The sequence below is a fragment of the Phaethon lepturus genome, unplaced genomic scaffold, assembly GCF_000687285.1.
Source record: "Phaethon lepturus isolate BGI_N335 unplaced genomic scaffold, ASM68728v1 scaffold4549, whole genome shotgun sequence".
In the NCBI taxonomy this organism is placed as follows: Eukaryota; Metazoa; Chordata; class Aves; order Phaethontiformes; family Phaethontidae; genus Phaethon; species Phaethon lepturus.
Genome location: NW_010564021.1, coordinates 1 through 11,387, shown reverse-complemented (window position 1 = coordinate 11,387; position 11,387 = coordinate 1). Strand labels below are relative to the sequence as shown.

Genomic DNA, 11,387 nt, shown 5'->3' with positions numbered 1-11,387 from the left:
AGTGGTTTATCAACCGGGGAATCCAGAAACCATAGTGTCAGTGGCACGCTGGTACCTCCTGCAACATCTGTATGCCAAAGATGATTATGAATTAATAGATGTAAGACAGTCCATTTAATACAGAAATTCAATCAATAGATTGAATAAATATATGTTGAATATTGTGCTTGCAACTTGGAAGTGGGGTAGACGGAGGCTACAGAGGTGCTGGCTCACCTGCTCTAGAAGTTGCAATGTTTGAGGATTCTATACTGACAAAATGTACCTCAGTTCTTGAAATTGCATCCAGTTTGTTTGAAGGTCTTCCATTCCTACATGCAATACTAATGGAAAACAAACTGTAAAGTCTCTCTCTAATCCAAATTGGCAGGAATTCTACTAGTTACAGTAGACATGACGACCATTTTATGAGAGTTTTACCAGAACATACTAGTGCACTAAAAATGTTAATTCCCTCTAGCCTGGCTGGAATGGTGTGGTATCCTTGACCCAAAAGATCTGAACAGCAGAGTGCTGTACTTTCTGTACTCAAGACTTCTATTATGTCTGTAATGGTACATTATTTTCAGTACATAGTAAATGGTACATTAGTTTCTGTTGACAGTACTTCACAAATGGATTTGGTCAAACTCACAAATCCACACAGCTCTTTCATGTGATGCAAAGCAGGGTGGTTCATTTTGGCTTGTAATTGGGATCACTTTGCTATTCAGACTCTGAATACAGTCTCCTAATAATCTCCTCACTGCTGCCACTGGCATGATAAGCTCTTTTGCCCAGATAAACAGCTTGTTCCCTGGTGAAACTTTGCATCTGTAACAGGGTATGTTTGGAGGTACAACACGTCAAGTAGGCTCAGCGTTGACAAAAATCCATACACAGATACATAGGTTCATAAAAAAAGCTACAGTTAATGAATTCGGATAATCTTGGTATGTTTCATCGCACTTGCTTCTGCAAAGTCATCTGTACTCCCTACCAATGAGTACAATAACAATAATGGCTAGAGTAAAAGTTTGCTTGATTCTACTTAATGATTTTCCTTTTTAATATGTATAATGGGATTGGATTTCCAGAGAAATGCCAGAAGCTTATGAACATCTGTGAACATTAGGCTGTCATGGAAGTTTTTTTTAACTAGTAGAAAAGCTGCAAATAGGAGGTGTGGACAATAAATCAAGGAAGGGTAAATTTAAATGGGGGAGGCAAAAGGATACCTTGGCACTTTTGTTTAAGTAGCTGCAGAGAATGCTCCTGTTTGTCAAATTTAGATTTATACAAATGTACTATTAGGAGACAAGTGTGTGTCGACAGGGAGATAGGTCTCATCTAGCTCTGCTTGTTTCACTGCCAGCAGGTAACTTACTTGTCAAACTCTCTCAGCCTCAAGTAACAAATGATGCTGTTGCAGTGCATTGCAAGCAACTACAGGCTTAGCAAGTCACTACAGGCTGGGGGTTTTTAAGTGCCTGATATTTTAAGCAAGCGGATGTGTAATGTTGAATATTTCCTACCTGGGCTTATGGGTACTTAATCTTTTAGGGAAACTAAAAAGAAATTAAAATGCATTTGAGATTGCCAGTAAAATACTAACAGTAATATATTAAATACTCAATTTTTCATTGTTTATTTTTCTCTGTAGGTGCTTATAGAAAATGCCAAAGCTAATGGAGATGTTAGAACTCTGGAACTAAATGAGAAATTGTCAGCAAGTGCCTAGGATGGATGATCTTAAATGAAAAATCTTCCATTCATGCAACTTAATCAGTCCATCTTCCAGGAGCATATGTGGTTTGGGCTTTTTCACTTGTTTGTGTCTGGTTTTATTTTTTTTGTTGCATCAACTGCAAGTTTATCTTTAGGTTTGCTTTTTTTGAAAATAAGTAGGTTATTTTCTTGTTGACATGGGTTCCACCATGAAAATACACTTTGTTTGAAAAGAAAACCCTGAATTTTGCTTTTGTTTTCTTCCTCACTGAAAATTCAGCACTATTCGCAATGGAGAGTACTTTTCTGTATTTCCCCCTTGGCCCACAGAGAAGTACAATATTAACTGCATTGGCAGTTAATGCCAGGGTTTTCTTGGCACAAAATCTTTGTGGCTAAGTAGCAGCAAACTTTTCTTCTCTGCCAGATATTGTAAAATGTTCAGACTTAAAATGCCTGTATTCCTCTGATATACATTGTTTTGCAGTTGAGACCCAAATCCACTTGGAACTTCATGTGTGGTGTCAGTTTATACTTTTTTAAATATTTTTTTTTTCTCTAATCTTAATTACAGCAGTGTATTCTCTTGACTGCAGGCTTCAGTAAACATTCCCATCAAGAAAAGCTTGTGATCACCAGGGACAGGTCATATTTATAGATGTGTATAACAGACTCTATTTATGTCTTGGTAATTCTGCTGCTGACTGCTTAATTGGATGAATCATGACAGTAGTTCTTAAGACATGATGTTATTTTGCCTTTATGTACATGAAAATAAAAAACAAAAAGCAATTATTCTAATCTGTTCGTGTTACCATTAGGATTTTCAGGCTGTTGACAAGAGTCACGACAGCTGCCTGTTTCCTGGTTTAAAGTTTCTTAAAATTACTGTCTGTCCACCAAAGTCTTATGATGGCTCATACGATCACAGATGACAGAGAAGAAACAGCACTTCCAAGGTGTGCAGTGGGAGTGCATTGAACATACACTTGGTTTTGGAACCAGTTGTATCGGGCTTAAAGAAAGCAGGATGCCGAGCTGGGGCATGTGGGATGCACACCTCTGTGACCAGCCATGCGTGGTGATCTCTGGAAAGCAGGCGAGAGCCACGAGCCTGCCACTGTCATTTTCAAGAGGAAAACGAAGCTCAGTAGGCTGTTTCTACTCTGTTGGAGGTGAGCAGAAACCTCTCTGAATAGCAAGAATCCCTCCTTGTCTCCCACACTTTTGTTCTCCCACCCACCGCAATGCAAAATACCTTCCCTAAAAAGCTTTTTTTTTTTTGTTAAATTTAGATCGATTGTGGTTTCCTTCACAGCCTGCTGTCACATAGTCTTGAACTATCAGTAACTGCAAATATTAAAAAGGAACGTTGCAAAAGCCAGACTCGTGACTGTCAAGACTAGCTGTAACTTTTTTTAGCTTGCTGCTATTAAAAGCCTGGAGAAGTTCGTACAGCCTATAGTTTGTATCCTTGGTGTATGGTCTTGTTATTTGTGCCTCCTACTTTAGTGGTGGGAGAGCCATCATCACCAGCCTGACGACAGCACAGTAAGCAGCTTCCTGCCCTTGTTAATGCATTAAGCAGAAATGGTTCTTCCTGAGCAGTAGCCTATACTTTGTTCAGCACTAAACATTAAATACTTTCTAGCACCTAGGAGAACAGGCAAATAACAACAGGCCAGAGAAACCAGCTAAGTAACTGTCAACTGTGAATATTCTGTATTAGGAAAAAAAATAGTACTGTGGTTTTTCTCTTCACAAGACCATGGAGTTACTTTTACTGTGGTCAGTGACGAACTCCTTGAACAAGACAATTGTGCAGCCCAAAGTTGTATTACATGCCCTGTAGAAAAAAAAAACAAAAAACAAAATGCCTATCTCTACCACCTACTCAATAAAAAGTGCTCAGGAAACTTGAGTTTAAATTTCGGCTTCTGTAAAATCCAACAATATGAGGTAAAAATCTTGCTCCCCTCATTTTTTAGCTATGTATAGCCTCTACAAAATCCACACTTGTAGAAGGTCTGCTGTCACACGAAAAAATTGTAAGTTTGCGCAGATTGAGACAGGCCTGTACTTTTTACTGTTGCAGAGCTCAGCTTGAGAATGCAAAGTACTGTACAAAGGCACAAACATCACTGAGTTGGGGAACGGAGAGTTGTTTATGGATTTGGCTGCCTGGGAAGTCACACATTCAGCTGCTATTACTGTAAAAGGGAAAAATAAACATTCCCCAACTGTAATTTGTTTTAATATGTTGACTTATGCTGAAGGTGTAATGGAACAAGATCTAACAAATTTCAAGGTACAACTTTTCACTACTTCAGATACGAAAGATTTTATATGCTTCTTACATTTCCTGTTACACAAACATGAGACAATGGCTTGCTTCTGAGAATTTTATTTATTTATGTGGGTCATGCATGTTCATCTCATTCTCTCTATTTACCAAGAATTGCTGGATTGGATGTCTACTAAACTTCTGAGCTTTTTTCAAAATGGTGTCATGAAGTACAGTGGGCAATTGCATTAATTTAGATAGTTTTCCTAACCTTAGAGTTAAACAAAAACACAGATGTATACTTCTCTCTCCCCAATACTTTTGCTTGATACGTTTTATATTAAAAAAAAAAAAATATTTGTAGCTATAAAACTCTGGAGAATTGTTTTAATACTGCACAAATGCACCTTTGCAAGGAAAAATACATCCCTAATACTGCAGGCCAGTTGAATATTGTCCTGGATGTCTAGAATTTATCTTTCTTTCTCTCTCAGTTTGTTTGCATTCTACTAACTTAACTGAACAACTGACAGTTAAATAACTTTAAAATTTAGTGTTCTTAGGGGAGGGAGGGATCATTTTGAGTTTGGCCGCAGTGTAAAGTGATAAACACCAAGATAACTCCTTTATGCAATGCAGTCACTCAAACAATAGCAATGTTCCAAATACATATTCATGTGTGATCTGAATTTATAATTAGGCCCTCAAACCCTTCTGCTGTGATCATGCAAATCAGTTCTTAGATAAAACAACATTTGCGTGTGCCATACTGCCACGTGAAAGGATGGATGGATAGATAGATAGACGGATGGATAGATAGATAGAAAGAAAATGTGCAGCAATACGTCTGTCCTTTTCTCTGTTCCAGGATTAGACCCTTAAAGGTTGTTCTGGCTTTTTTTTTTTTGCCTTTTTTTTTGGACACCTTGTGCTTTTAGAAACACATTCATCAATAACCTTGTATTTCACCTTTTTGCTCTTCCTCAGTACACTGAGAACTGCCAGCATCCAGGGTACTTGGTGGGGAGGCAGATGTACCCAGCTGTACTAGCTGCTGCTTCACCAGCAGCCAAGTACATGGGCAAAAAATGTCAAGAGTGCCTGCAAGGAGCTGGAGAAGGACAGTTCGGGAGGCTGCCCTCAATCCCAAATGTCGTGCTATGGCTGCACTAACAGACTTTAAGTCTACAGAGAAGGCAGAGCCCTCTGTAATGGACAGAGCACACGGTGAGACCAGAACAAGGATGCCGAGTAGCTCAGGAACTGCTGCGTGTTGGGATTTTGGTGTGGCTGGTTTCCTGCTGCTTGTAGGAAATGTGACACACACAGACCTGACCTGAGAGCAGCCATGGGGCTGAAAGCCTTTCCCATGGAGTTTGGCTGGCCACGAACAAAATGCAGGAAGGTCATCTGCAGCTTTGGTGGCTGTTCTTTGTCTTTTACAAGACATAAATGATTTCTAGGAGTTTTAACTCACTGGAGAAAGTCTAAATGTACCACAGCTTCTGCCTGCAGGAGCAATGTGATTAATTGCTGAAGTGGCATTCCGTACTGACTGCTTTGATTCGGTTTCAGCTGTCACGCTGTGCAGGTCTGGCTTCTCAGAGAAGCCACCTGAAATCCATGGCTTGAGAAACCTGCTTTTCTGTAGAGCAAAAAAGCACAACCATCTTGACATGTGGGTTATTGCAGGATGATTATCTGAGCCCTTTGGAGTTTTCTTCTCTGGGCAATAGGCGGTATTGGGCTTTCTGGAAACAAATGTACTGTAGAAATTCAGGTTTCTATTGCAATTGCATTGTGACCTCCTTTTTTGGCCTCCCTGATAAAGAACTTTTAGGTTTTGTTGGGAAATTATACTGATATGTTTCTTTTGCTCTACTCCCAGACTTTTCCTCCTTATTGCCAGATTGTTTTTCTTGCTTTCTGAAGCAAAACAAAACCCACAATGTCAGTTACACTTTTCAGTGTTCTGCTGCAAACCACCACTAACTTTTCTTCATTCATTCAGAGATGAGCGATAAAACTTCTTAATAATGTATCTGATAATAATTAACTTGCATTTTGTCACCTGTACCAAATTTATTAACTACTTTTAATGATCCAGTAACATAATAATTCCAAATCACACATCAATGATACTCTGATACTAGTCTTCATAATGCTGTTTCTACATACGCCTTGTGTGCAGCTGGAGGAATTTACTAGACCTGATTTCAAACTGACATAGCTTATGGCAGGACTGGGCTAACGACGCTTAATAACTGAGTACGTGTTTTCTTAAAAGTCCTTTAAATACTATAAATACTTTTGTATGAAATCTGCTTGTAACATTTTAAGTCTATCCTTAAAGTTTAACTTTTCTTCTGCAGTGAAGTACTCTATTGTAGAAGTGCTGTGAAAATGACTGTTGGTGTTACAGAGTTGTTATTTTTGTGGCTGCACAATATCATAACTAGCAACAACATCCTACAGGGACAGCATAAAATGAAATCAGCTGTGTCTAAAGGCTACTTCTTTCTTTAAGCCAATGCTGCATCTCACTGGAGAGAGCACCTGCAAGAGTTGACCAGGCTTGCTCTTGATGTTCATTCTTCTGGGACGTCACTTTCATTGTATATTTTTAATGTCTTTCTGAATTTCCTTTTTTCAAGTTTCAGCTTTGTATTGTGTATTTGTTTGAGCAGCTCCAGAGATTCATGAATGGATTGAAATCCTGGGGGGAGAACAGGAACAATTACTTAAATAGTGGTTGTTTTCAATACATTAAAAGATTCTTCTTTTTCTTTGTAAAGGTTTCTGACCCACGTTTAATACAGAGCACATGAAATCCACTTTATTTCAACATTTTATTGAATACCATAGACATGCGTTAGCAGTCATGCTAATAGCAAGCTCCTTGCTATAGGAATCATATCATACATTGGACAGTACCAGGCATAATTACACAAAACCCTGGCCCAGGTTGCCCAGAGAGGTGGTTGATGCCCCATCCCTGGGAACATCCCAAGTCAGGTTGGAGCAACCAACTGGTTGGTTTGCTTGGCTCTTAGATTGGTTGGCTCTGAGCAACCTGCTCCGGTTGAAGATGTCCCTGCTTATGGCAGGAGGTTGGACTGGATAACCTTTAAAGGTCGCTTCAACCCAAACTGCTCTGTGAGTCTATGACAGCAGTAAACTGCAATTGGCATCAGATTTGTATTGTGGAGTAAAGAAAACACTGTCTGATTTTAAAACCAAGGGTATTACTAGCTTTAAGGAATATTGTTCTTTCATTGAGCATTGGGGTTTTTTGTTTGGTTTTTTTAAGCCCTCAGTCCTTATTTTGAATCAGGACTCGGTGTTCCCATCAGATCCTGACACTGTTGCTCTGCAGTCTGCCTACCGGACAGCAAGGTTGGTGGCATGCACCCCCCAGAGTTGTGGCAACTGTAAATAAGAATTACGCTTCATTGTTTTACCATGTACTTCTGGGAGAATGGGAGCTCATCTTCACCAGCTAAGTGCTTGTGTGTAGTGTATATATAAAGGTGTATAAAAAGAAAGAGAAGCGAGTGTGCAGGCACACATTTTTCCAAAACAGAGCTACAGAGCACCTGATGCACTGTTTTGGACCACTACAGTCAAATATTGTCAACAGAGACTGGAAAAGTAGAATTGTGAGCAGTTGTTACCTAGCTGTTTCCAGATTGCAGTAACTTTTACATTACAACGTAATAGCTCTTCACATTTGTCCAGCGTGTCACATCGGTGTTAACTTACTAGCAAGCAAGCAGCCTAACAGTGGGTTACAATTAATTTTTCTTTCTGAAGGTGCTTATTGTAACGTGGCAGCTGATTACATCTTTTCCCTTTTGAAATGGTTGTTTAATATGGATTAATTTTGTCATGGATACACTTAGATAGTGTTCAACCAAATGACTGCATAGTGCTTAGAATTTTACAACTTCCAGAAGCATCTCTGATTTCCAAAATGCCATTCTGTGCTGAAGTGCAAACGGCTGCAGAGACAGTCTAGAGGCTGCTTCTGGCCCTTCATGCTGCTCCACACCTTTTCAGTGGCCTCTTTTCCCTCATTTTGGGAGCAGGCCCTACCAGAGGACTGCAATGGGAAAGAGCAATCTTGGACTTGAGTTTGAACACAAGCATGGCCAAAGTTTCTTATAAATTCTTCTGTCATTAATTTCTGCAGGCAGGAATCTGACATTAAGAACTTTCTTTGAGATGCTGTTTTGTGCTCCCTTGGCGACAGCCAAGCCTTCCCGTGTCAAGCTGCGTAAAGACGTTAGCTAATTTAGATCTTGGTTTGCTACAGCCTTGGAGCAGGGCATGTAGGTGGGTGGCAGATAATGAAGGAACTGAAGCTGAAGTAAAGAGCTGGGGTCCTTGATCACAGGCAGCTTGGAGGATGAGAAGCAGACGCCTGAGTTTCAAGTGAGAACATGTACGGTGTGAAGCCCTTGTGTAATGATTTTCAGCCATCTGTTCCCTGGGAGAGAGGGCTGAGTGATTTTTTTTTTTTTTTTAACGTGATGTGTCCACTGTGTTTTCATTATTAGCTGCAAGGGAAGGGTATTACAATAGGTTAGTTTTGAGTGACACAGGATAGATCACAGTGGGCAAAATCTTCCTTGTGAAGACCATGTGCTTAGCGCCAGGTGAAAGCTTTTCTAATTGCTGCTGGAAGTTGAACAGCTGGAATCATCTCAGATTGGTAATGTAGCTCATGCTCTGTGAGTTACAGTAATGTGACTGTCCCCGTAAGAAGCAGCTGCCACGTATTCAGCAATGTTATCTAACTGCTTCCCTACTCACTTGTGTAATGTATGATCTGTGTCGGGTAGCTGTAACTCATCCAGATACCTCTCTCCATCTACTGTTGGTTGAGAATGGGGAGTAAAGGATACAAATGTTCCAAAACCGTCAAACATGATCTCAGCAGCAGGATCTGTGCAAAAGGGAATGACTTGTATCTTCCAACAAAGGTTAGCGACCTTGCTAACAGCAGAAATAGGTGTTCTAAAAAAATCTGGAAAACAAGTTGTGAAATTGCCTTTTAAATGATCTTACCTTGAGATTTAGGAAGAGAAAGCAACCTGTTTGCTAATGTCGTGCTGGCTGTTTGCAAAGACAAGCGGGCTAACCCATACACCTCTGCATATGGGGTTTGTGAGAGAGAAATAGTCATTTCAATGTCCTTCTGTCTTTACTGGAAAGTATTTTCTGGAGCAGCAAGTGACTGTAGAAGTGTATTTTAAAAATAAATTGCATGAAAGCCCATCCTCACCTGATCTGTATTCATTTTGGATTTCCTCAAGCTCCTTCCAGATCTGTCTTTCAAATCTCGTGATTCTTGCATGCAGGCTTTTTTCATCTCTCTTCATCTGGTTCAACTGCTTTTCATATTTCTGTGGTTTATCCATTTGTTCTAGCTTTAGTGACAGAAGTAGGAGCTTTTCTTCTACTCCTTTTTCTGCTGTTTCCTTTAAATACATAACACGGGTAAGACATTTTAAAGATGCCCACATTAACTTCCACCAACGAGGCGTTCAATCACTCTTGCTTCCTAATCCCCTGCATGACAGCACTGAATAAATACAGGTGAGGTCTGGTACCCCAGAAGACCTCTCAATCCTCTCTTCACCCACCAATTAAATAAAACATGAAAGGGGCTGGGCCAGGACAAAGGTGCTTTAAAAATTATTTTATCTATTTATTAATTTTAAGTCCAGTGATTTTCTGTCACACTTTGCAACAACAGACTGGGAACTCAACCCATTTCAGGTTGCTTTCACGTGCCCATCTCAAGCCCAAGCTTCCCAACCTAAGGGGTGCACCGCTGTGGTGTAAACCCAGCCCAGCTGCCAGCATGAATAAGGAGGCTGAGCCCCATAAGAGCTGCCTGACAGAGGGATGGCAAGTGGTCCTCTCCCTCTGTTGAGCTCAGCACAGCTCTTGGAGGAAATTCCCGCTCCTCAGAGGGGTGCTCAAACCTGACCTACGCAGCTGCCCACCCCTTCCTTGGTCTTCAAGGCACCAAGTCCTCTGGCCAGCTCTGAATCTGGTCAGTGTGGTCAAAATTCTCCAACTTTCTTCAGTCCTTACAGCCCAAGGGAGTCCTTTAGGCCCAAGGCAGTGGCTCTGCCTCCTAAGGAAGGTGTTTGCAAACCTGGCAGAGCACGATGCATGCCTCTGTGCACGTTTATATGTACGCAGAAAAACACATTAATTCCTTATTCAGCCCATGTAAGAGTGACTTTGAAAGCTTTAACTCCTGTTAACGCTGTATTTTTTGGCACAGCAGTCTCCCATAGGGGAGAGTAACCACTTGTATTGATGTGTTTTGGGAGGAATGGAATTCAAACGTAACTTTGAGATAGCAGCTGAAAAGTCAGAAATGTTTTTAAAATCTTCCTGGCTGCATTAACTGTTTGTTGCATTGAGTATGAGAGACCATCATCAGGCAGAATAAATGCAGATTAAAGTTCAGGAACATTTAATTCCAAGCAACTTCTGAATCTGGTCTTTGATCAGCAGCCTTCATCCTGGTGCTAAGACATGGTGATTCTGTGTAAATTGCTTTTGAACTCTGAAGCAGAGTGAACTACACTCAGCAAAGGAGGAAAGGCTTTTAAAACTGTGAAGGAATTAACTTAAAGGCATCGGTCCAAGCACTAACTGCTGCTGTGGAACCTGAATGCACTGTGATTTCACGTAGAAACTGCAGCGTGGTGAAGGTTTGTCTATATTTAGACAAGAGGAACAGAAGGTCTGAGGGGAACCGAACGCCCAATATGCCAGACAGACCCTTCCCTCAGGGAAGTCCGCTGCCTCCCTAGGGCCCCGGCTAAGGACATCACTGGGAAACTTCCTAGGCTGGTGTGGCCCTTGGACTACTACCCACTACTGCTCTTCCATGTGTGTGGCGATGACACTGCAACGCATCATCCAAGGGTGATCAAAAGAGACTTCAGGGCCTTGGGACGGTTGGTTAGTGAATCTGGAACACAGGTTATTTTTGCCTCTCTCCTCCCAGTTATGGGCAACTAAACTTCAAGTGGAAGGGGGATAATACCACGCTTGCCCATGACCAGCTGTGGGATGACATGCCAAGGTTAGAGGGGTGGGGTGCTAGAGAGGGCCCTCAGCCTCTTGCTCAGAGACATGCTGGCTACACTGCAGCACACGTGAAGTCTTACGAGGTGAGTCAGAGGATCCTGAGGTAACAGGAGCCAAGAGGGAAACACCAGCAACAGTCCTCAAAGGAACTAAAGCAGGTTCCTCTGAGAAGGTGGCATGGCCAACAGCCCAGCCATGTGCTGGGCTCAATGTGCAGTGCCTCTACACCCATGCATGCAGCACGGGCAACCAGGAGGAGCTGGAAGCCACCATGCTG

At 41.3% G+C, this 11,387-nt stretch overlaps 1 protein-coding gene across 1 annotated transcript in view; it reads left to right on the top strand.

The window, feature by feature from the left end:
- The window catches only part of LOC104626722 (tetratricopeptide repeat protein 37-like), a 19,960-nt gene extending 18,240 nt beyond the window's left edge, over positions 1–1,720 (top strand). Inside the window, exons 14-15 of the mRNA XM_010294719.1 lie at positions 1–100; positions 1,643–1,720. The exon at positions 1–100 is cut by the window's left edge and continues 39 nt beyond it. Of these exons, the coding sequence (XP_010293021.1) occupies positions 1–100; positions 1,643–1,720 (178 nt within the window). The remainder of the gene's footprint in view (positions 101–1,642) is intronic.
- Positions 1,721–11,387: the final 9,667 nt, after the last annotated feature.